Source organism: Argentina anserina, chromosome 7 (assembly GCF_933775445.1).
Source record: "Argentina anserina chromosome 7, drPotAnse1.1, whole genome shotgun sequence".
Taxonomy (NCBI): Eukaryota; Viridiplantae; Streptophyta; class Magnoliopsida; order Rosales; family Rosaceae; genus Argentina; species Argentina anserina.
Window position 1 is genome coordinate 21,396,385 of NC_065878.1, and position 25,066 is coordinate 21,421,450.

A 25,066-nucleotide genomic window follows, 5' to 3' on the forward strand; every position below is an offset into this window, starting at 1 on the left:
AAACACTCTTGTAAGCGGATTCTAACCTTGTTCGAATACCCTTTACCAATTAAAAATCCCTACATATTTTCACAGGGCGTTTCATTTATTTCTCAAAATTTAATTTCTCCAAAAATTGTAAACCTCTTCCAAAACCACCAAGAAGGAAGAAAGGATATATATATATATATATATATATTTAATTATTTAAGATAAACCCTCACTTAGCAAATACTGGACTTCCCACGATAAAACCCACGCAGCCTTTCCCTCTTCCCGCCAAACGTCTCTTCCACCAGTCCCGACTTCTCCTCTTTTCCCTCCCAATTTCGCTGCCTAGGGTTTTCTAATCCTCCCGATCCCCAAAACCCACACCCTAAATTCTCCTCTGTACACCAAACCCAACCTCACGGCAGCCATGGCCGAGCCAATCGCCGGCCGCCACAACCGCCCCAAAGCCGGCATCGTCCAGAAAATCCGCCTCGAGAATTTCATGTGCCACAGTAGCTTGCAGATTGAGCTCGGCGATTGGGTCAATTTCATCACCGGTCAAAATGGGAGTAAGTAATCACTCCCTCCTTTCCTCTATTCAACTGGGTTTCTCAGTTTTACCCATAAAGCTTCGAACTTTAGGGTTTAAGTACTGTTTATTGAATTGGGGTTTTGAAATTAGGGTTTAATATTGGGTCTGGTTTATGCAGGTGGTAAAAGTGCAATACTGACGGCTTTATGTGTTGCATTTGGGGTTCGTGCTAAGGAGACCCAGAGAGGGTCTACATTGAAGGATTTCATAAAGACTGGCTGCAGGTACAACCCTCTTTTGATGATATTAGATGTTCATTTGATGTTGTGTTGGCTTTTTTTTCGTTAGGGAATGTGTTATTGGAGTGTCTTTGTTGTAACTTTTTTAGTTTGATGGCTCCATTGCAGTTACGCTGTGGTTCATGTTGAGTTGAAGAACCAAGGAGAGGATGCTTTTAAGCATGATGTTTATGGGGATGTTATTATTATCGAGCGGAAGATTTCCGGTGCTTCAAACACCACTGTTTTGAGGGATCATCAAGGTTTACATTCCTTGCGGATTATGTTTTTTTTCCTCTCATTATGATATCTGTACAGTCTTGGAAACCTCAGTACTACATTGATGGTCAAATTGGTTTTCTCTATTTTGATTCCGGGGTCGAGTGTTATTGAGATTATATCGAGAAGCTTCTGGTTCTAAGTTTGTGACTGTAGAGGAGGCAGTTGTCATTTCGGTTTTGCATGGGCATGATTAGTGTAGTTTTTAACGATTTATGTCCTGCATTTTTCAGGCTGGGGTAGTATTATTTTTCACTTTGACTGTACCCTTTACTGTTATGTTGTTATAGAAGACACATGTTTGCAACTGGATGTGGTTTATTGCACTGTACTGCTACTACATTGCTTCATTATGCTGTGGTATTCATTTGATTTGTTCTTCATACGAGGACTATGACAGGAAGAAAGGTTGCTAGTCGGAAAGAGGATCTCCGGGAGCTAATCGAGCATTTTAGTGTGAGTTTTCTCCTATTTCTCGCTTAACTGGATTTGCACTATCTGACTGTACATGTATATCGTGTCTGTTATTTTTTTTCTTCTGTTTTTCAATTAACATGATCATACTAAGTTTGAAGGGAGTGTCAGTCATACTCCATGTGCTTTAGTCATTTTCATCTAAAATTTAGGCAGGCAATGGATGCTCACGGCTGTATGCTTGATCTACGCAGATTGATGTTGAGAATCCATGTGTAATAATGGGTCAAGATAGAAGCAGAGAGTTTTTGCATTCTGGCAATGACAGAGATAAATTTAAGGTAATGTCTACTTATTTCTCGAAGCGCAATTCAACAGATATGTTGTACTGACTCTTTATTGTTCAGTTCTTTTACAAGGCCACACTTCTTCAGCAAGTTGAAGAGCTTTTGCAAGACATTGAGAAACAGTTGGAGAAGGCAAACATTGTTGTTGAGCAATTAGAGGGTTCCATAAGACCCATAGAAAGAGAACTAGATGAGTTACAGGAAAAGATTGAAAAAATGGAACACATTGAAGAAATATCTCAACAAGCAAAGCAGCTAAAAAAGAAGCTTGCTTGGTCATGGGTTTATGATGTAGACAGGCAACTCCAGCTAAAGAATGCGAGGATTGGACAGCTGAAAGATCGTATACCTCTTTGTCAATCTAAAATTGATCAATTAAGAGTGAGTATTAGTTCTTCACTTTCTAAATTTCAGCATGAATTTGGCTTGCCGGATTGTAGAATATTCTAAAGTAGTTATTTATGCAAAGTGCTTTTAGGTAGACACATAGCTAGAAACTTTGATTGGTGATAGGTAATTTTGGATCTCATGTTAAGCTTTACTTTGGACATGTATGCATTTGTACAAATTACTTTCTGTTGCCAAGTTCCTGCAATCATCTCATTTGGAAATATACACCTCTCCGTGGTTCTCTGACATTAATTCTGACCATTTAACTTACCCAAAAGCTGTTTCTCTTGAACATGGTTGACAAAAATTGATTAGACTCAATACCTTTCTATTTGGCTCCTGGTCAGAGATGGACTGTTTATTTTTTTTAGTGTTTTGCAGTCATAAATTTTTCATTACTGTAGTTCATTTTATATTGGTAATGAAAATAAAATTATTCCAATGGATACTGTTCCTTTTCTGGATTCTCATAGCTCATGATTTAGGATATCAAGTGACTTTTGAAAGGACTTGAGGGCACATCGGAAGAATTTAAAGAAGAGATTTTTTTGCTAATTATTTTCTTTCCTCTATTATACAGGGTGAAGTCGAGAAACTTAATCAAAGCTATAACTTGAAGAAATCCGAAATTGCAAGCATGGTGGAAAAGACTACTGACGTTCGGAGAATGAAGGAGGAGTTGGAACAGACGCTAGCATTGGTATGTTGAAAGTTCTGTTATAAAGTCAACATATTATTTTTTGTCAAATTAGTTCTGCTAGGGTTAACGCCCTTATGGGTACCTTTTTGGGTGTCCTAAATAATTAACATTGAGAGATAAAGAACTCTTGCCATTGTACTATCTATTGCAATAATAGAATCTTTATAGAGGACTAATTTTATATGACTTGTAAGAAGCCTAACTTGACCCAGAATAAAGTCACGCCTTACACCACAATGGTACCATCAGCTTTTTCATTGAAAAAAGAATTGTCTCCACTGGCTACTGTTTGGCTTGGTCTGCAGAGACTTCAGTCAATTGCTGGTCAAAGCTCTGATAACTTTTGACCGCAAATTACTCTCTCCAGTCCAAACAACTTTCTTTAATCAAAATTATTAAAGGATGTTTTCTTCTATCTCAACATTATTTGAAAACAGATTAACAAGTGAAAACATGTTTTCTCATCACTAGTAATTCATCTAAGTAGACACTCACTGTAGTGAAATGAACTACATTTTGGTTTACTATGAAATGCTGACATACTTTAGTATCTATTAATTACTATGCTATATATGCTTTTCTTTTGTGTAACGTTTATCTGTGTATTTCCTGTATTCATATGTTCTTAATTTTTTTTAATGTACTTGTGGATCCTATATTTTCTGCACAGGCTACAAAAGATAAGCTTAAGCTAGAAGAAGAATATGGCCGCAAAACTAAACACATCCAGAAATTGTCAAACTCTGTTAGGTCTCTCCAGCAACAGATTCAGGATGCCGAGGAGCAGCATGCCAGAATTACACAGGTTTAGTCTGTTTGCTATATTTACTAGCTGCAACTGTGTGAGTCCATATCACTGGCAGTACTCTAAATTTTAGTATCATATTAGCCAATTTAAATGCAATCAAATTTAACATTATTTACAAAGTCATGTGTTTGATTTGGGGTTAGAGACTTAGAGTAGCATGGTGAGTAATGGTTGAAATAATGAGAAACTGGTCCAGGATTCAAAGGTATGGTGATCAAATATGAGAGATATTATTGATAGTATAAAGATCCCAGAATTTTGATTATGAAGCTGCAGTTTGCATTATACTAAAGCTGCAGGAAATTCTGGTCAATAGTTTCCTGAAGCTGCAGTTTGCATTATACTAAAAGTCATCAATCCATCATCAGTTTTCGGGTAATAATGAAGAAAATAAAATAATTACGAATTCTTAAATTAAGTTTATCTAGGTCCTAGTCCTACAGTATAAAGCGACTGACAAAACTCTTCAATTTTTATGCTAATCAAGAAATTATGAGTATTTGACAGATTGCAGTAAAAGACTTGTACATATATTTGGCGGTGGTTAAAGCTCAGGACTCACCATCATAATAACTTAATTAAGATATAAGGTGATTCTATTCAAACCCAAAGATTAATATTCATACTTGGGTTTTATGACAACTGCGTCCATCCAAAAGTATGGCAACACCATTGCTTTTTGACATTGTTACCAATTTAGTTGCTAACATAAACTGCCACACAGTTTACGTATCTAAAAACAGAACAACTAAAATAAGAGTGGTAAGATGCATAAGCTATTGTTTCTGTTGTGAATCGGTCAACAAGTTAGTCAGAGAAACAGAACAAGCACAACAAGCCGAGAGAAACAACCACAAAGCTTGTGTTAACACAGATTTAAGGTGGTTCAGCAAATAGCTTCGCCTACATCCACCGGACAGAAACACACTTCCACTATATTAATAATAGGTACACAAGAAAGACTAGGAAAACACTTCTCTTCCTATCTTTCTCCTCTCTGCCCTCTCACCCTCTAACCGAGAATGGAACACACTTTGCTCTTTGTCTCTGCGATGCCTAAACCTAGAGCATAACCCTTCCTTATATAGCCATAAGGACAAACATGTTTCCTCACCAAATAGGAATCCTATTCTTCATAGTGGTAGGCTGTAAAGCCTCCTCCTTCTCTGTAATCAACAAGGATTACAGGTAAACCATCATCAATAAGGATTTCCTATCCTTACCGGAACACCATACTCTAAGAAACCATCTTAGTAAAAGCACATGGGCTGGAAACCCAACAGTTTCATAGCTCTGACACACTAATTTTGCACTCTTCCAGGCGGAAGAATCTGCAATGGAGGAAAAGCTGAAAGAATTACAAGATGAGGTTGCCACAGTTGAGTCAATGCTTGCAAGGTTGAAAATCATTTACTTATAATTTATGTTTTGCTTCCTGTAAATCAATGGCCGCAAGATTTAACCTAATGGCAGTTGCATCTTATGATTTATCAGGTTGAAGAAAGAAGAGAGTACCTTATCGGAACGGTTACAGAAGACAAGTACTGAAATCGGAAACATTACTGAAATGGTGCGGAATGTTTTACTTCACTTAGTTACTTCAAATTGTTTAGCACAAATTGTCACCAATAGATTTACCAAAGAAGTAATCTTAAAATACTGAAGAGCAACTTGCTGTCACCCTTTGCTCAGGTTCCCCCACCCCCTGTACAGACACACAATTTCTCAATATAAGTGAACTTTGGGTAACTGTATTTTTCTGAAACAGCTATGTACTGAATATGCCAAAGTCACTTATATTGAGCAATTGTGTGTGCATGAACAGGGGATGGGGGAGCCTGAGCAACATCGACAATATTTCACAAACATATGCCAACATGAGGATAGTTGCTTTTATTATAACCCAAATTCTTAAATTAAATGACATGACTTAAGAAATTTTGTATTTTACTTCCTCTTCAGTGACATGATTATCTGATTTTGCCATGGGAGATATTTTCCAGGTGTTTTGGGAGAAAGTTGGGATAAGTTAAGTCTTTAGGGTTATAGACAATAATTGTCTAATAAGTTTGTAAGATTTGTATAAACACAAAATTGTGGTTAACTTGTGATCATCTATAACATCTTTTTTGTAGCCTGCCCCACTCTTGAAATTGTTTATAATTGCATACTGCTATCGTAGATTCGAAGAAAAGAGAAGGATTGTCAAGACATCTCAAATAACATCCATGAGCTTCAGAGAAATCAAATTAATAAGGTGAGAACTCTCTATCTTGTTGTCTTTGATGTTTGGGAAAACTGCAGAGCGTTTCCTTTGTGGGCATATGCATATGCAATGAAATTTAACTCATTTCTTCTAAATGCATACGCATATGCATAGACAATAATCTCGTGCTAACATTTTACTAGAAATATCTTTCATACTCTGAGGAATTGTTTTGCTTAAACAGGTCACAGCTTTTGGTGGAGAGAAAGTGATGAGCCTTCTACAAACAATTGAGAAGTATCATCAGAAATTCAAAAGCCCTCCAATTGGTCCGATTGGTGCCCATTTGGTGAGTGTGAGATATCCATAACCTGTACAAGTTTACCGAACTTTTATTCGTAATGTCATTTGTTGCTGTCTATGTTAAACTGTTACAGAATTAATACTTTAGATCGAGAAGTATTTGATTTTTCATACAGGAGTCCTTTCCAATTGGCTTTTGATTAGGTTGGAGAACATGCTAAGAGGTAGACCTTTGTGTAAAAAAAAATTCTGCAGACTTTGATTAGTGGAGATGTATGGGCAGCAACAATTGAAATTGCTATTGGAAGGTTGCTCAATGCTTTTATTGTAACAAATCATAAAGACTCTCAACTTCTTAGAGCATGTGCAAGGGAAGCCGACTATAGTTACCTGCAAATTATCATATATGACTTTTCATTACCAAGGTAGAGATTATATTCTGTCTTATTCACTGCATATTGATTGTTTCTATGATTATGATTCCCCCTATTTCCTTTGTAGGTTGAATATTCCACCTCACATGCTTCCACAGACAAGACACCCAACTACTCTTTCTCTTCTCCACTCTGAAAATCATACTGTGGTAAATGTCCTGGTAGATGTGGTAAGCTCATCGGTTCTTCTGCTCATTTACATGATTTATCATCTGATATTGCTGATCTTCCAACTTCACATGATTGCTGAACCATGCTTTGTTTCCAGGGAAGTATTGAAAGGCAGGTCCTTGTCAAAAATTATCAGGAGGGAAAGGAAGTTGCTTTTGACCAGAGGATCCCCAATCTGAAGGAGGTCTATACTTTAGATGGGCATAAGATGTAAGCGAAAGATGCATCTCCTGTTTGTTTATGCATCCAATTACCTTATTGTCTAATTTTCGAAGGCATGTGAAAACTAATTGATTTGGACAAGGAATTATTACTGTTGTTCAATTTGTTACCATTTCCAGCTGGGTTTTGCAGTCTCTCAATGAGTGTTCTCTTTTGTCTGGCTCTTAGGTTTTCGCGTAATGGTGTCCAAACCACTCTTCCTCTCAATAGACAACGCAGACCTGCTCGTCTCTGTGCTAATTATGAAGTTGAAATCAGTAATCTTAATAGACAAAAATCGGGTGTACAAGAAGAAGCTCAGCAGTTCAGGAGGAGAAAAAGGGATGAAGAAGACAAACTTCGGGATCTTAAAGAGGAACTCCAGAGTGTGAAGGTAATTATAATTTTCTTTCTAGATTTTATTCATCTTTATTACAAGTTTATGCTTTTAAAATGCATAGTCGTCCACATATGTTTACTGGGGTGCCTCTTTCTGAGTTGGCACCATACCAACACTACCCTGTAAAATGAATTATTGTTTATATAAAAGTTGGCCCTACATTGGCCATGGTGGGGAGTAGGTAATGGGAATTTAAGGCTGAGCTAAGTGGGTGGGTTGAGCTATTGTTGGTTTTCTTTTAAGTATTTAATATTTTGCTGATCTGTATCATCTCTGCTGTCATGTTGATTATTTGTTGCTTCTTTCACCTTTTTGTTTTTGTTTTTTGTTTGTTTTTATTTTCGTAGAGGAGGTGCTTGAAGGCTGACCATGATTTGGCCTCTAAGAGACTAGCTATTCAAGACAGTGCATATGATGTGGAAGCCAATACATCACCTGCATCAACTGTTGATGATCTTCATCAAGACATTTCAGTATGTTTCTTAGTACTTTATGCTATGTTTCACTTTATTACATAAATTTCTTTTGACTAAGTTGTCCTACTTTGGATGATCACCAGAAAATTCAAGAGGAGATTCAAGAGAGGGAAATGTCACTAGAAAACTTTCGAGTTAGAATTAGTGAAGCTGAGGCGAAGACCACTGATCTCAAAGTCACATTTGAGAATCTATGTGGTATGAGAATGCTGTTCGGTTTTAAGTATATGGTTCCCTAGTACTTTCTCACATCTTACTTGCTGTTTGTGTCTGATAAATAAATAGAGTCAGCAAGGGGAGACCTTCATGCCTTGGAGAAGGCAGAGAGAGATTTGATGGAAATAGACAGAGATCTAGTCTCTGCAGAAACGGTCTGGTTCTCTAAATTTGCATACAAAAACACATGTTCTTACTGCTTTCCTGTATCTCTTGTTCTTGTCTTGAATAACTAAAATTGGATGTTTATGTCAGGAGAAACTTCATTATGAAAGTGTAATGAAGACCAAGGTCCTTAATGTAATTAATGAAGCTGAAGAACAATATAAAGAGCTTGAGCATCTCCGTGAGGTATAGTTTATATCATATTTTTGACAGATGGTTTATCACAACGGCTTCATCAAGAAGGTTCTATGCAGATAAAAACTTTGTTGTGGATGTACTTCGAACTCCTTTTAAAATAAAAATAAAAATAACAAGAACCAATAAAATGTAGGCACTTTAAAACTTTCACCAACGAAGATTTGTAAGTGAAAGTTGTACCTCTTTTATTCAAACTAAGTTTTTAGATCAGTTCCCAAGTACTTTTTTGTTTGCATTGAGGATTCAAAGTTAGCAAGCATATAAATTTCACCTTTTGCCGTGCTGCTTGAGTTTCTGACTTTCTGTCTCATGACTTTGACTATTTGCTTCTGCATTTTTGTTTATATTTGTAAATTTCAAGGCACCTATTTTGCAAGATGATATACTTAAATGCTGATTTGAATGCTGTTTCTGTTATCCTGGCTTCAGCCTTGTCTCTGTATTCATGAGAATGCGGCATATTTGTATATGAAAGAATTAAGAATTGACTAGCTGCTCACGTCATATATTGTCTAACACTGCAGGAAAACTATAGAAAGGCGTCGATCCTTTGTCCTGAAAGTGAAATTATAGCTTTGGGTGATTGGGATGGTAGCACGCCAGATCAACTCAGTACCCAATTAACCAGGATTAATCAGAAACTCCAGCAAGAGAGTGAGAGGTAATTACTTGTTGACCCTTGTTATTTCATTTGTTGGAAACATCCAATCTCCTATATATTTTAACTTCTAAGTTTTATGTGTTGCAGATGCACTGAATCAATTGATGAGCTCCGAATGTCATATGAGAGAAAAGAACGTAAGATTTTAAGAAAACAGAAAATGTACAAAGCTTTTCGAGGAAAGTTGAATGTAAGTCCCATAATCTGTAATATATCGTTGGTGCTTTTAACTGTCACTGTTAAACGGGCAGAGCAAACTTGTTCTGCAATAAATATTCTTTTGTTATTTGAACAAAGTATTGCTCCATAGTAGGAAACCTTTCTTTTCTGTAAACCTTGTACATGCCAACCATTGTGAACTCTTTTTCCTCTCTTCAAATCTATCAAACTAACAAGGCATCAAGGTATGCTTTTGGTTCTCTGTTTCTTTTACTGGTAAAATTGTTAATACTATTTAAAATTCTAACCAGAGATTAAATCCTCGACATGTGATGTTGGACTTAATTAGTATGTTTTGAATATATAAAGTTAGTAGGAATAGGCTGTAAGGATAGTTCATGGTTCAACCTTTGCTTAAAACAGCCTTATTGCTTGGACATTGCCATACAAATGTTCTTACAAAAGCAGTGATATTTGACATGTTTTCTGTTGGTAGCTTAATCGCAGGGATGTGCAAAGCACTTCCTGTTATTAGATATGTTCACTAATATCCAACGTCCATTTTTGATTCATTTGAATTATTATTTTTTGAGCCTTTCTCCAAATGGATATTGCTCGCTGCAAAGTATCTCATGTATATATATTTTTATTAATGTTATTTTACAGGCTTGCCAGAATGCCCTAAATATGCGAAGTGAAAAGTTTGAGAGAAATAAAAAATATCTAAAGTGCCAGATGACATGGCGGTATGTTCTCTATTCACAATGGCATTTGTCTCTCACTACTTGTGCTTCTGTACTTTCTTGTTTTAGTTCGAAGTACCTTCCCACTCTTAATTTGTTCATGATCAATCATTGCCATTAGATTTAATTCTCATCTGGGAAGGAAAGGGTTCAGCGGAAAGATCAAGGTTAACTATGAGGAGAGAACCCTTTCAATTGAGGTATGCAACTTGGCTCCTTCAATACTCATTCATTCACACCTGGAAATGTCCCAAATCTTGTAAAACTTTGCTCTTTGGTTCCTGGACAGCTAGGCGTTTGTTGTGATTATCCTCATGGTTCTTTACATGATATTATTCTATGTACTTTTTTTATTTAATATTTGTTTTTAGGTTAAGATGCCTCAGGATTCATCAAGCAGCACAATTCGTGATACTAGAGGGCTTTCAGGTTTGTTGGTCACAATTTCACTTGAGAGAAATATGATATTACTCAGTATTAAGCAGAATTTATTTTATTTATATTTGTTTATTCACAATTTTACATACATGTACTTCTTGTACAAAATTCTTAACTGGATTTTATTCAGAATATAATTAAAAGAACAAGATAAATCAACGGGTATTTATGTTATATTGTTAATCAGGTGGCGAACGCTCCTTTTCAACATTGTGCTTTGCGCTGGCTCTTCATGATATGACTGAAGCCCCATTCAGAGCTATGGATGAGTTTGATGTATTTATGGTATGGGCTTAAGCACATTATTTCAGCCAGGATTAAAGATTTTATTCATACTAATCATGGTGCATTTTTAAGATGCAAAATATAGACAATTTATACAAATTGTGTTGTATCGGATCTTTAGGATGCTGTAAGTCGGAAAATCAGCCTTGATACTCTTGTCGAGTTTGCATTGGCGCAAGGATCCCAATGGGTACTTATTACCCCTCATGATATCAGGTGAATGGAAATGATTTGCTCTCTAATATTTGACGTCACATTGAATGATTTTGCCTTTGCCACGAGGCTGCCACTAGTATCTATGAAATATTTGGAGCTAAATTCGCCGTCCTGTATAGACTGCATGGTGTAGCTTTGCATTTTTGTCTTTTGCTTTGGACATTGATTGCAGTCTCCCCTTATAATGCCTGGCTTTGTCTGATTATTTGGCTGGCTTCTGCAAGTGCAGCAATTTAAAAGCCGAACAAAGTAGTTTTTAGCTATTTAATTGAATTCTGGCTTGAACCAACTCGAATTTGTGATTTTGATGCAGCATGGTGAAAAATGGGGATCGGATAAAGAAGCAGCAAATGGCAGCTCCTCGTTCTTGATTGGCCATCCGTGATCCATCTTACTGTTTATTCAATGCAAATTCCTGGTAATGCTTTTGATTGGGATGTACTTGTATCCTTGTTTGGTGGTGCTCAGGTTGTAAAGAAAGTCGTGGCTTATTTTTGGAATTAATGAGAGCCTTGGTTACATATATCATAGCAAGCTAGAGGTTCTGATGATTAGTTATGATTTATGAAGATGTGCAATGACTTTATAATGGGTTTCCGACTTCATGTGCAATTTATGTTTCCCCAAAGGTCAGCTAAGTTGAGTGGGGAACCATTTTAATTTTTCTAGATATCTAATTCCAACACAACTTGATTCCAACAAATAATATATACATGATATTGATGATAACAAACAAAGACTAGTCTTGAATGAATTCATTTTGCTAGTGCCAAATCCCTTAAATAAGTTGGTTCCTTGTACTATTGCCATGAGGCATGAACAACAAAAAGGAAAGAACAACTGGGTTATGGTTTTGCATAGAATCTGAACTTCTTACCGCCAAATCCTTCTCGAGTCGTTTAAAGGTATTATATTTTGTTCCCATTGCCCTACGGCACTGTCCCCCTCCACTAACATTTTTGAAGTATAAACGGCTATCTAACGGTCATCTGGATGTGACATCCATTATGGTAAATGCCCTTTTACATTAATGTGAAAAAAACATACTGTACATTTAGGGTAATGTTATTAACACACCATTTTTTGTTATTAACACACTTTTTTCACATATAATTCAATATCATGACATCATCTTTTAAAAAAAATAATGTGAGGAAGAGTGTGTTAATAGTAAAAAATGATGTGTATGCACCACCCTACATTTACTAGAGATAGTAGAGTTGTATTTCATTAAAGAACTTGAGAGGAAAATCAGTTATCATAGATGACATTTCTTTCATTAACTCACCTAATTAATATTGTTCCTATATGTTGATGGGGGTAAATGGGTGATACATCATGGGTTAAAGAACTAAATTGGTAGTGAACTAATTAGAGAGAATATTTTTGCTATGTAAATCAATCAAATTAGTACACACCACAACATATTACTGATTTCTGGCCATATAACAATATTCTCCATTTATGGTATGAAGTTTTTGATTGATGTCCAATGTGGCAATCTTATCCAATTCATTCAGACATCTAAAATACTAAAGATCATTCAACGTTGAAATATTGTTCCGTATCACTTAAGTAACCATTCATGCGAGCAATTTATATATCGTGCACATACCTCAATGTTTTTTCTAAATCATTCAACTTAAAATCTTTTAAAATATATTAACGTTGAACAAAACATGTTTAAAACCTACTAAGTACTAACTCGCGACTCCCGCAGAATCTTTTAACTCTCTAGAAAAAGAGTAAAATCGAGTTTAAAAATACCAGGTGAAAAGTTAAAAACCCACAACTCCCAAAAGAAAAATACAATACAAATGTATATATACACTTATTTCCTTTTTAATTTTTCACAGTCCTCATTTTAAAATGCAAACTCCCCGCATCCAAATGCGTCGCAAGTAAAAACAAAAAAAGCGCCCAGAATCTCTGAACCCACTTCAAACCCCCTTCACATTCTTCAACCCCAAAATTTGAGAAACCCTCCATCAATTTACAGTCACAGAATCTCTCAATTGATTTTTCAGAGCCCAAATCTCTCTTTCGATTGAAAATGTGAACGATGCAGAAAGAAAACGACCCAAGAAGAAGACCCAGTATGTTCAAGATGAGATTCCGACGCTCAGCCTCGACGAAAGAAGAGGAGGCGGCGGTCAGACCCGACCCGAGAAGCCCATTAAAGCCGCTGAAGCTAAACCGGAGGTCGGCGAGCTGGTCCGACACGTGGCTCAAGAACCCGACTTCGCTCAAGAATGTCGTCATGGCTATGCAGCTCGGCTCGCCCAGATTGAAGCCGCCGCCGGCGAATACCCTAGTCTCGGAATCTGGAAATTCCGACCCGACGGCGCGGTTGTCCGATGAGATTCTCCTCAGGATTCTGGCCAAGCTGCCGGAGAATGATCGGAAGCCGAGCGCCGAGGTCTGCAAGCGGTGGCTGAGCCTCCATGGAAGGCTGGTGAGGTCGGCGAAGGTCAAAGACTGGAGCTTTGTCGAGTCGGGTCGGGTCATTTCACGGTTTCCGAATCTGACCGAGGTTGATCTGGTGCCCGGGTCAGTGATATCGGACCGGAACTCCGGGATTCTGTTAAATAACGGAGCTTTTTCGGTTCCGGTGGCTTGCTCCGGCCACCGGGTTTTCGAGGCCGACTGTGATTTGGTCCCTGGTGAAGTTGTGGATAGAGGGCTTGGTGAGTTGGGGAGTGGGTGCCCCAATTTGAAGAAGCTAGTTGTGATTGGGGCTAGTGAGTTAGGGTTGCTTAGTGTAGCACAAGAGTGCCTTACATTGCAAGAATTGGAGTTACACAAGTGTAATGACAATTTGCTTAGAGGGATTGCAGCCTGTGAGAATTTACAGGTGTTGAAGTTGGTGGCTAATGTGGAGGGGCTGTATGGCTCTGTGGTGTCGGATATCGGGCTGACGATTTTGGCTCAGGGGTGTACTAGGCTGGTGAAGCTTGAGCTCAGTGGGTGTGAGGGGAGCTTTGATGGGGTGAAGGCAATTGGGCAGTGTTGCCAGATGTTGGAGGAGTTGAGTTTTTGTGATCATAGGATGGATGGGGGGTGGCTGGCTGCGCTGTCGTATTGCGAGAATTTGAAGACTCTGAGGTTTCAGTCTTGTAAGAGGATAGAGGTTGTTCCGGGGCCGGATGAGTATTTGGGGGCATGTCCTGCTTTGGAGAAGCTGCATTTGCAGAAGTGTCAGATGAGGGATAAGAGTAGTGTGAGAGCTTTGTTTATGGTGTGTGCAGCTGCTAGAGAGATTGTGTTTCAGGACTGCTGGGGATTGGACAATGATATGTTCAGGCTGGCTAGTATTTGCAGGTAGATGGTTGCTTTTTGATATGTTTATCTTTGGTTGCTTCAGTTTGATATTAGATAATGTGCATGAATGTTTTGGCATAGAACTTTGGTTTAAAACGTATCTGTACTTGGATTATCTTTTAAAATTGTTTTTTAATTCTCAAACTTTATGAGTAGATCTGCCCAATAATGTGACTATAACAAACTGTATAAAGGTCGATAGTTCAATTTTTATTTCAGTAATTGATACGGTTTTGTTGGTAATACACCCTTTGTTTAGAATTTGTTTTGAATGAGCATTTTGCTTTACCTTATGTAATCATGTTGACTATAAAATCTCCAATTAGTATTATGGTCTGTTACTTTGGTATGTTAATGGGACAGAATATTTTGTAGGAGGGTGACTTCCCTGTCTCTAGAAGGATGCTCACTTCTGACAACAGAAGGTCTGGAGTCTGTGATTATCTATTGGAAGGAGCTTGAATGTCTTAGAGTAGTATCATGCAAGAATATAAAAGACAAGGACATATCTCCGACCCTGTCAATCCTGTTCTCTACTCTCAAAGATATGCAATGGAGACCTGACACCAAATCTCTTCTTCCATCAAGCATTATCGGAACCGGTCTTGGGAAGAAAGGCAGTAGATTTTTCAGGAAAAACAGAGACTTGAAGTTTCTGTTTGATGCACCTTGATCTTATACTGAACGATCCGTGTCAAAGCTGCTATAAATCTTCATATGAAGACTATCTGACTCTGTTGTCCATTTGGGCTAAACACAGTTGCTTTCAGTGGAAGATTGTATTTAGTTTCTTCCTTTCCCATTAAGGGAATTGCTTACCTGGCAACTCTTCTTGCCAGGATTCTAGCTCTGCTCAGTTATTCTTATTTCGATGTAGTCTGGTGCTCTGAAAGAATGCTGCACAAAATGTTGTGCATGAACAATCAACAGATTTGCAGTCATACGTAATCAATGAGTTCTCTTCCTAATATTTCTATTCAAGGACCAGAAGAACCCCGATTTTGATCAAGGAGTTTTCAAGTTTACCCAAAAATTTATCACTGGTTCATAATATTTCGTTTTGCACCGGTCCATTAATGTTTTCAAAAAGTGTGAGCTGTAGTGAAAAATTTGGCATACATCTAAAAATACCTACAACCTAGTCCATTGCATAAGGCGCCTAAATTGTTTATGAGGTTATGAATGTATAAGCCATGAAAGCCGGGGTACAAATCGAAAATGATGATGATAAATTCACATTGATATGGAAGGAAATGCAGGATATGATATGATCTTGTTATTATGGGTCGTAGAATTAAGCACGGTTCCTCCAAATACGACTTTGTCAAGGTTTGGTTTCTTCGACATTCTCTTCTTTCTGTGTTTTGATTCAATCCTGAATATTCCAAACCCCTAATTCTGTATACTTCTGCAGGTGAAGGTATGGCTGGGCGAACATGCCGAGCACTACTACGTCTTTTCCAGGTTCTTACTCAGCCAAAATTTAACTGTTACCAAGGTAATGACCATCTCTCATATTTTTTAAAATACATACAATGCCAATTTGAATATTTGATAACCAGGAAATTTGATTGTTCAGATTCCAAATCATATATCTATAAAAATTGCTCTAGACCTCAAGAAGCTACTTGTAGACAACAGCCTTCTAGATGTGTATGTTGCTCCCCCTCAACTTTTTTGCTCTTTGCTTATTGTTATAGATGAAATCATCTTTGTTGGTTGTGTTCTGTTGCAGCTCGCAGTCGGATTTGGAAGATAACCTGTTTAAGGTAATGTCATGACGCATTTCGACAATGTAAAATTTCCAAATTCAAATGGTTCGTATCTACACGTGTTGATTACATCATGTCTATACTAGCAGCTTATGGAGCAAAGGGGTTATGGGGAAGATTACGTAAAGCGTTACAGGATGATGACCAGGTTAATAACTTGAACTACAAACTTTTAGGAATCCTAGAAGCTGAATAAGTGAAAACAAGTTTATCTGCATAACATGGTCCTTAATTTGTATGTCTCTACTATCAGATTTCACCATCAAAGAGTGCCGCTAGTTATTATTGTGTGTGGAACTTCCTGTGTTGGAAAGTCCACCATTGCTGCCCAAATTTCACAGAGGTTTAATTTGCCTAATGTCATGCAGGTTCTTCTTTTCTACCTGTTGTAATGTGTACCCTATTTTGTTTGAGCTAGACATATGCCTTTGTTTTATATTGATGTTAATGATTACTGCAGACGGATGTGGTGTATGAATTGCTGCGCACATCGACAGAGTATGTGCCAGTTGTGTTTTATCTTTTTCATGCAACATTTCAGCAAGTTTCTATGTTAAACTAGTTACTTGTTTATCTCAATCAAGTTAAGTTTCCCTTTTGCTTTGATAAGCAATAATGAAGTTTCTATTCTCTCCTCTTGACCGATTCAGTGCACCGTTGGCCTCTACTCCGATATGGGCAAGAGACTTTAGCTCCTCCGAAGAGTTGATTACTGAATTTTGTAGAGAATGCCGAGTGGTTAGAAAAGGTAAGCACTTCATTGTACCTCTCTAATCCACTGACCTTCACAATCTTTATTGCAAGTTGCAACACATGTTTTTAATTCCAGGTTTGGATGGAGATTTGAAGAAAGCACTAAAAGATGGAAAGCCGATTATAATAGAGGTACATAAACAATATAAAGTTTCTGAAGTCAAAAGTAACATTATGAGTTTATAACTTATGTATTTGGAAACTTTCAGGGGATACATTTGGATCCAAACATTTTCTTAATGTATGAAGAAAAGAGCGACTCACTGGATCTGAACTCTGATACCGATCAGCATGTTAGCTCAGTAAAAGGAAAAGCACCCTTAGCACCGGCAAGTGTATCTGAAAACAAAGGTTAACTTGCTCAGTAAGTTTATTACGTTTAATATTTTTCTAATACACCTGCTTTCATTTTAATTATACATGTTTGGTGGTGCAGGTGAAACTGTTAAGGGTACTGACCCAATAATTATACCTCTGATTTTGAATATGGCTGAATTTGAGCACCATGCATTGCTAGAGGAGTGGATTTCATCTTGCACTTGTAGTGATAGATGGCAAATTCAGGTATTAAGTATTAATATTCTTTGATTATGTCTGTTCGTTATGAAAGAAGTTACTATGAATCTTGTAGTTCAACCTCGATCTTCTAAATCCTCTTCATTTTATCCTTCTATGAAAGAAGTTACTAATGATTCTTAGTAGTTCAAATTCACTCCTTGATTCTCTTCATCTCTACTTTCATTGACGAGGAATCATTTCTACTTTCTTTGGTTTTTCCTTCTCCGTCTAGGACAGGGATAAGCTGATAAGCAATGTGAAGACTATTCAGGAGTATCTCCACTCATTTGATTCGAAGGTATGTATTGTTTCTGCACTCTGCAAAATGGAATCTTTGTATTGACTGATGGTTATCCATGGCTATCTTACTATGTCATTCCTATATCATCAGGGATTGACAGTTTTGAACCTATCAGCAGCCACATTCGCTCAAACGCTAGATTGGCTACATGGATATCTTCTCGAGGTACTTTAAATCAAACGTTGAAAGTTTAACTGTTAATGTTCACAATTGTTTGACTTCAGAAGCAATAATATCCGGGAAATTTAATGGCCAGTGTGACTGGAAAAGTAGACAGCTACACACCAGCTCAGTTTAACATGAAATTATCCTACCTTGTGTTCTTAGTTACTTGTCTCAGTGAAGCACATTCGTTATGTTGTATTTCTACCCTGATAACTAAAGCGGTTTAACTTCTCAGTGCATCGAGCAAGGTATGCAATCAGCGTCCAGCGAAAAAGGCCAGCTTGTCTAGAAGGAGACTTTGCATTCAGATGTTGGCTACCTGCATTGAGGCAGGTCTGAAATGCTGTGAAAGAGGTGAGGCCGGTCAAGTCATCATCAATAACTTTACATTTGGCTTATTAGTTCCTGCTTGCCTTCATGTTTATGGTATTTTTTTCCTTCTTTTTTTTTTGTCTTCCTATTATGGTTTATATAGAATTGGACAATTATCCGGTAAGGTTTCTGAAAGCTGTGAACAAGATTGTTGAAGATCATTTCAAGTTCAGAAAACAAATGGAGAGAACAATCCTAGCAAGAACCTTGTGACAACTAGCCTGTTGTCACAAATGAAAAAACCCTCTACGGAAACTTCATCTTTGTTTCAATTGGACACTTGAAAAAAAATACAATGATCAATATGATATTTCTCTGTTGCAAACTTCTATACTTGGCAGTATTCATCTTCACGAACAATTGGCACTAGGCTGCTCCTGTCTTTCAACTATTGTGGTGGTGAAATCAATAAAAATGGAAAGAAAATCAGATGGACTTCTGTGGGTGAATACACAAGTCATTGCAGAAAAAAGGTAGTACAGTAGTAACAGTACATACAAACACGATACCAATCTCCAATGTCTCAATGAATCAAATTTCATCATCCCATAAATCTTCAAGTGTCTTATATGGACTTGTAGTTTGATTCACTAGAGACTCTCCCCTCATGATCTTCCTTTCCTCCAACTTGTCTATCTCCATCAAATCCTCATCGTCCAATTTCAGATCAGCAGCTGCAATGTTCTCCTTAATCCTTTCTTGGTTAAAGCTCTTCACAATCACACTTGACCCCTTTGATAGTCCCCATCTTAGTGCAACCTATGAAGTAGAAACAAAAAAAATTACACACCGGTAAAAGTAAAGAAACTGATGTGGGGCTTGGATTGGATAAGTTAACCTGGGCCGGGGTTGCTTTGTGCTTGTCAGCAATGGACTGGATGATTGGGCTGTCCACCACAAGTGTTGAACCCCAAGCATTCCCTGGCCCACTAAGTGGTGAGTAAGCACTGACATGGATTTTGTGGTCCCCACACACCCTTCTAAGTCTCGCTTGCCTCCACATTGGGTGCATCTCCACCTTTTGTGAAATTTTAAAGTTGATTGATTGAAGATTTGAAGATAAAGCCTCAATACTTGAAGAAATGCATTAAACTAGACATTGACCAAATGAAAAAAAAATAAAGAAACCATTGACTTCTCTTGACATTAAATTAACTTATTTGATTAGCCTAAACTATACCTGATTAACAGCTGGAGGAACAGAGGCAAAATCCAAAAGCTGTTCTATTTTTTTGCTTGAGAAATTGCTTACACCAATAGACCTACACAATCCCAACTCCAGGCACTTCTCCATACCAAGCCAGGTAATTTTTAGGTCAAGTTCCTCAAAGTGATCTTCTTTAGGAATGACCTCAAAAGCCCATGGCTTCAGTTTCACTGGCCAGTGAACTAAGTACAAGTCCAAATGGGTCATCCCCATAGTCCTGGAGCAATATTCCATTGATTGCAGATTATTAATATTGACAACATGAACAAATGGCTTTCTAATATATGAAAAATAACATCAACTTGCATAGTGAAGGATCCTCAAAATCCCAAAACTCATGAATTGTTGTGCCATGATTTTCTGGCATGGATATGGTCATCAAAATCTTTGACCTACTACTGAGGGTGGGATTTCAAGAGATTCTGCTGAGGTAATAATAATACTAAACCACCCTTGAATCCTAGTTGATTCATGAAATCACATGCACAGTGATAGGTCTACAAGTAGTATCTATACCTTATTCCCAAATCTCCCAATTTAGTAGATTAAGAAATGAAATTGGTGTTAATAGGATATAATTATGGTAATGAGCTTACTTAAGAGTTTGTCTGAGAGCTGAAACAGGGTCATGGTGATGACTACCCCATAACTTAGAGGTAACAAATATGTCTTCTCTTTCTACAATCCCATCTTGAATTGCCTCTGTTAAAGCATTTCCAAGGGCACCCTCAGAACCATATATCTTGGCTGTGTCAAAGTGCCTGTAACCCATCTGCATTGTACAAATCATTCATTTCAAACATGTGGAGATTTGGAGTATGCTACCCCACAATGTTCTTGTTGATAGAAAGCGATGTAGTAAATGGATGTATATAAAGAAGTGCTATATACACCCGCTATTTAAAGTAAGTTCATTCTGATACATATGTTATGTATACGGATTCGGGCTTTAAGTCACAAATGACATGAAAACGATCGGTAATCCTCACTAAAAATGTTGCAAGTATCATAAAACAAATATGGAAGAAGAAGAAGAAGAAGAAGAAGAAGGGTATGTACCTTAAGGGCCGTATGAACTGCTAGTTCAGTAGTGTTCCGATCATTTTCGAAGGAATAAGTGCCTAACCCAATGAGAGGCATTGTTACACCAGAATTCAAGCGAACTTGGTTGCTCCTCATCTTTCTCTACACCTCTCTAAAATTTGGTATGTGTTTTTGCTACTCACAATGCAAACTAAGGGTCTTCTACTGCACCTATTTATAGAGAGACCTCCCCCAAAGTCAACATCAGGTTAACTGTTTTCCTAATTCAACCATATAGAATAGTTATAAAACCTGGGTAAGTTGCTAGCTCATTACTCAATGAGTGAGGAAGAAATTGAAGTAGAATTATTGTAACAAAACAAATCAAACCATGGGATTGTCCATGTCTGTAGGGATTTCATGAAATGTTTCGAATACACTTGTCTTGGGGGCATCTTCCAGTTTTAAAGAAGATTTTTTTTACAAAACAAGCCCCATATTATTTGTTGGTGTATTTAAGGTCAACTCCAATGAGCCTCTGTGGCACTCTGAAAGCAACCCTTTGCTTCTAAGAAGTACAAGTGTTGCCTCCTCCTCCCTTCTATTTCCTTCTCTCTTTAGCTTGACATGGGAAATGCTTAAGCGTGCAAATTAATTATCATTGGGGTTTATTGACTCTAACAATAATTAGTTAATTTAAATAATGGGTGTTTTGACATACAAGCTTGTCAATGCATTATTTTAGTTTCTAAAGTCAATGAATAAAAGTATCTTTTGGAAAATATGTCAATCAAATGGTAAGTATATATTACATTATTACTTAACTATTAAATTATGTAGAAGCATACTCGTTGCCAGACAAATTTGCATTTTCCCCTTACTTTTTCTTAGAGTTTAGAGAATAAGATCATGACTTATAGAACTTGGAACTGTAGAAGAGAATCGGGTAGTTTAATAAATACTTAAGATCATGATTTACGAGTAGAATATTTTTTGTCACAAGCAGCACGAGTCGTTAAAATGGAGACCACGACGGCGTGGTCTTCTCCGATGCTCAAGTCTTGGTAATAATTTATGCATAGTAACAATGAGTGATTTTGTTTACTTAACTTATGAGGTCAATGGTTTGACATTTTATAGTTGAATTGAAGTAGATTATTCACTCGTCTTCTGATGTGGGACACAGTCCAGTTAAGGTGCTCTCTGGAGTCTTCTTTAGGATGCACGTGAGGGCGTGTTCGTAGTCGGTTTGGGCCGCGGGGCGGCCCGTTGCACAGCTAGTGCGGCTGGCTCACTGCTGGTATTGCGAGGCTGGGCTATTTATTAATTTTAGTGTGCTAATAATTGCGCTAATTATGTCGGACATATGTTAACAATTTTCTAAAAAAAAATAACATGCACCTTTGGTAGTAGCTACTACCAAGTCAAAGAAAAACTACTATGAATGTTTATTAAAAATTTAAAACTATTATCAATGAGAAATAAAGTCACTATTCATCACTCATTCCACTAATTCTGTGGCTTTGTGCTTGCTAGGGGACACATTGAGGGAACCACAAGACCAAAACAGAACCCGATTCAATAGCTCGGTGACAAAAGATGCATGACATGTTTTGAACCTCCCACAAGCCTATGGTGGTAAGGCTGCACGTGTGGGTAAACACCCTTTAAGAAGGCGCCAAAGAAACAACTTCAGTTCCTCCAAAAGCCTTGCCCCCCCCCCCCCCCCCCCCCCCCCCCAAAACGTTCCCCAAAGTCTACTAGGACACTCCCACTCTCACGGTCTGACGACTTGAAGTAGATGTGGTGCCCCTCACCATAATAGCATTATTAAGAACCATGGTACCCACTTTTTCTGTGTTGTAGACTCCTTTTTTTCAGACCAAAAAAAAAAAGACTCTTTTTTTTGTCATGATGCCAAACCAGAGCTCAAAGGAATATTTGCAATGACCTCTACCTCCTCTGGACTGTGAAAAGCTCACCCTTAAAATCCACCACCTACTCACTCTTTTGAATCAACATCAATCATCTCCTCTGTCCCTTCCATAATTGCATAATAAGGCTTAAATGAATCCAAGGGTCATTCCAAACTGAGACCGCACTGTATTTAAAATCTTAACATATTCGAGTCTGATTGTCTGTCCGTATTAGATATAATACGATACGTAAAATAATAAATTAATTTGTTATTATTTTAAATAAACTAATTTTTATATTTTAAATATATTTGTGAGAATATTAATATAGCCTACTTTTACAAGCACTTTTTAATTCAATTTAGCTTCTTCTCCAAACTGAATCTCAAAGTCCTACAAGTTACCAACTCTTCCCTTTATGACTTTACTCCCTATTCTCTTTTTCCACAATTCATGCCACAACTGTATCCTCTCTTGATCACCTTTTCATTACTCTCCAACTCATGAAAATATACTCAGACAATAATACTCACAAAACACAGCCACAATAAAAAAGGCCAAACTCAACATGAAACCCACTTCAATTCTCTCTTTATTGCTCCATCTACTGTTGCTTAGTTTCACTACAATTGCCGCTTCCGGCATCATCTTCACCACTAATCGCATATCATATTAATTTCAAGAGAGGAGGAGAAGAAGAAGATCTTCAACCCAATTGATTGGGTTTACCCCATAAGACTTCAATTGCACAGCCGAAAAGAAGAGAAAAAAAGAGAGAAAGTTGTCGACAAGTTTGAGAGGGTGAGATCCATGATCTAATCGATCTACTAATTTATTTTGCTTAAATAGTAAATGACAAAATTAACCACTTGTCTCCTACTTAATTATGTGTCCAATGTGTGTCCAAACCCTAATACACGTGTCCAAACATATTCGACCGTATTTGAGTGTATCCGCATCCGTTTCCGTGTTGGACACGCGATACGTAAGTTAAGGGATGTGTACGTCCTTCATAGCCAACAACTAAACTGTGCCATGTATATGATGCCTCACCTTTCAATTCCGCCTCACACATATAAGGCGATAAGAACGTGACTTATAGAACTTGGAAGGTGTTCTTAACGAGAAAATACAAAAGATATAAAATGAATTTTTTTTATTCAACTTGAAACCGTAAAAGAGAATCGGGTAACATACTTAAGATCACAGGCTTCTGTTCTAGCAGTACCATCATGGGGCGTAGAATACAACAATCAGGCAAAGGGGCTATTGGCGGCAATCATGGACTGGCTTCAGAAGGTCTTGCGACCTTTGCCGATGGACGATACCTTTAACCAGCAGCGACCTCTTGATCGTCTAATTGGGTCGACATGTTGTCACTGCTTTGCTTAGGAAAGTGGAGATTGAATCGGATGCACTCCTCGTGTTTGTATGTTACGTAGGCACCTTTTTCTTATCTTCCGAACTCTAACAAGTAAGACAGTAAACTACCTTACCGGGAGGGCAATCTTCTCTTATGGCCTTCACCTCCACTAAGAAATAAATTGGTTTGCGGAGTGATGAGATCGCAAAGCAAAGAGGGAAGTTGGGTGATTAACGAGTGGAATATTTTTTTTTTTAAATAACATGGATCTTTGGCTGGAAATGTGTGGCTACATTTTGGGTAAAAAATCACAAGTTCAGACAAAAGATGAAACATTTGAATTTTGAGCGCGTCAAAATATTCCAGTTAAATGATCAAATTCTCAAACATAAAGTTTCTTATATCCAACTCTAAAAAAATGGCAGAGGACTCCATAGTCTTGCACTCCTAAGTTGACATGGCTCAAAAATCAAATGATACAATAATTTTTACTTTAGCAACTTAGCAAGTAATCCACCTCGCTTAATCTTGAAAATTAGTCAATTTTGCAGATCTAGGCTCTTGAGTATTTTCTTTACACTTATGAGACAACATCCCTATTTCAGGATTTCCAAATCCCATAGAACTTAAACCGTACTACTAAGTACCTCATCATAGTCGGTCTATTGTATACGAAGATTGGATCATATATCAAATCCTTTTCTGGGAAAAGCAAAATCCGATAGAGTGAATACATTAGGCATTTCAAATCCCTTACGAAGATACACATTGCTGGTTATAATACCCTAGATTTTGTGGACATTTCACTACAAAACATGATGCATATATATTTTGAGCACCGCCACAAAGACGCGTTAGAATCCCAAACCCAAAAATCATATCATGTGAAGGTGAATAAGCTGGAGAATGTTTGGAATCCCATCACAGGGCTCAATATAGGCACAGGTTTGGAATCCCATCACCAGGATCGACCCAGCCGTACCTAATTTAGAGCTGGAGAGTGTTTGAATAATCATATCTAATGTATGCATACGTTGAAATAGGAGTTACTGGAGATTGACAATTCAAAACAAGTTATACTCGAAATGATAGCAAGAAATATGTCACACTTTATTTCTTATGAACTATGTGGCGTAGAAGAGTGTGGCAACTTACAACTAGCAATGACAGCTTGTTTTTATTAGTAGCTTAATTATGATGATGGCATAGACATTATTAAAAAGCCCATCCGATAGTATGAGTTATATTTTAATCAGAATGAGTGACTATATGCAATGATAGTTTTTGCAAACTAAACCCCAACATTTTATCAAAAATGATATGGC

The 25,066-nt window shown here is 37.4% G+C and overlaps 4 protein-coding genes across 4 annotated transcripts; 3 read left to right on the plus strand and 1 right to left on the minus strand.

The window, feature by feature from the left end:
- Positions 1-239: 239 nt before the first annotated feature.
- On the plus strand, positions 240-11,548 carry LOC126801558 (structural maintenance of chromosomes protein 6A). Its single transcript, XM_050528942.1, has 28 exons — positions 240-539; positions 681-786; positions 910-1,043; positions 1,460-1,515; positions 1,728-1,814; positions 1,881-2,201; positions 2,791-2,910; positions 3,581-3,715; positions 5,040-5,116; positions 5,213-5,288; positions 5,901-5,975; positions 6,169-6,273; positions 6,483-6,652; positions 6,729-6,831; positions 6,930-7,042; positions 7,223-7,427; positions 7,781-7,906; positions 7,993-8,107; positions 8,195-8,280; positions 8,381-8,476; positions 9,013-9,149; positions 9,237-9,339; positions 9,975-10,054; positions 10,173-10,251; positions 10,423-10,480; positions 10,677-10,774; positions 10,896-10,990; positions 11,304-11,548. The coding sequence occupies exons 1-28, from the start codon at positions 398-400 to the stop codon at positions 11,359-11,361; spliced, it is 3,156 nt and encodes a 1,051-aa protein (XP_050384899.1). The 5' UTR covers positions 240-397; the 3' UTR covers positions 11,362-11,548.
- Positions 11,549-12,880: 1,332 nt separating this feature from the next.
- Positions 12,881-15,206, plus strand: LOC126802171 (F-box protein At5g51380-like). The gene is made up of 2 exons (XM_050529741.1): positions 12,881-14,311; positions 14,687-15,206. The coding sequence occupies exons 1-2, from the start codon at positions 13,053-13,055 to the stop codon at positions 14,982-14,984; spliced, it is 1,557 nt and encodes a 518-aa protein (XP_050385698.1). The 5' UTR covers positions 12,881-13,052; the 3' UTR covers positions 14,985-15,206.
- A 336-nt stretch (positions 15,207-15,542) lies between these two features.
- LOC126803801 (uncharacterized) lies at positions 15,543-18,439 on the plus strand. The gene is made up of 15 exons (XM_050531538.1): positions 15,543-15,640; positions 15,726-15,809; positions 15,891-15,964; positions 16,047-16,080; positions 16,173-16,231; positions 16,337-16,451; positions 16,544-16,581; positions 16,734-16,831; positions 16,913-16,968; positions 17,046-17,165; positions 17,260-17,400; positions 17,627-17,692; positions 17,786-17,860; positions 18,096-18,214; positions 18,336-18,439. Exons 1-14 carry the CDS (start codon positions 15,593-15,595, stop codon positions 18,147-18,149), a joined length of 1,062 nt encoding a protein of 353 aa, XP_050387495.1. The 5' UTR covers positions 15,543-15,592; the 3' UTR covers positions 18,150-18,214; positions 18,336-18,439.
- Positions 18,440-18,763: 324 nt separating this feature from the next.
- Positions 18,764-20,622, minus strand: LOC126802173 (non-functional NADPH-dependent codeinone reductase 2). Its single transcript, XM_050529742.1, has 5 exons — positions 20,499-20,622; positions 20,036-20,211; positions 19,413-19,656; positions 19,071-19,250; positions 18,764-18,991 (listed from the first exon to the last, which is right to left on the minus strand). Exons 1-5 carry the CDS (start codon positions 20,616-20,618, stop codon positions 18,764-18,766), a joined length of 948 nt encoding a protein of 315 aa, XP_050385699.1. The 5' UTR covers positions 20,619-20,622.
- Positions 20,623-25,066: the final 4,444 nt, after the last annotated feature.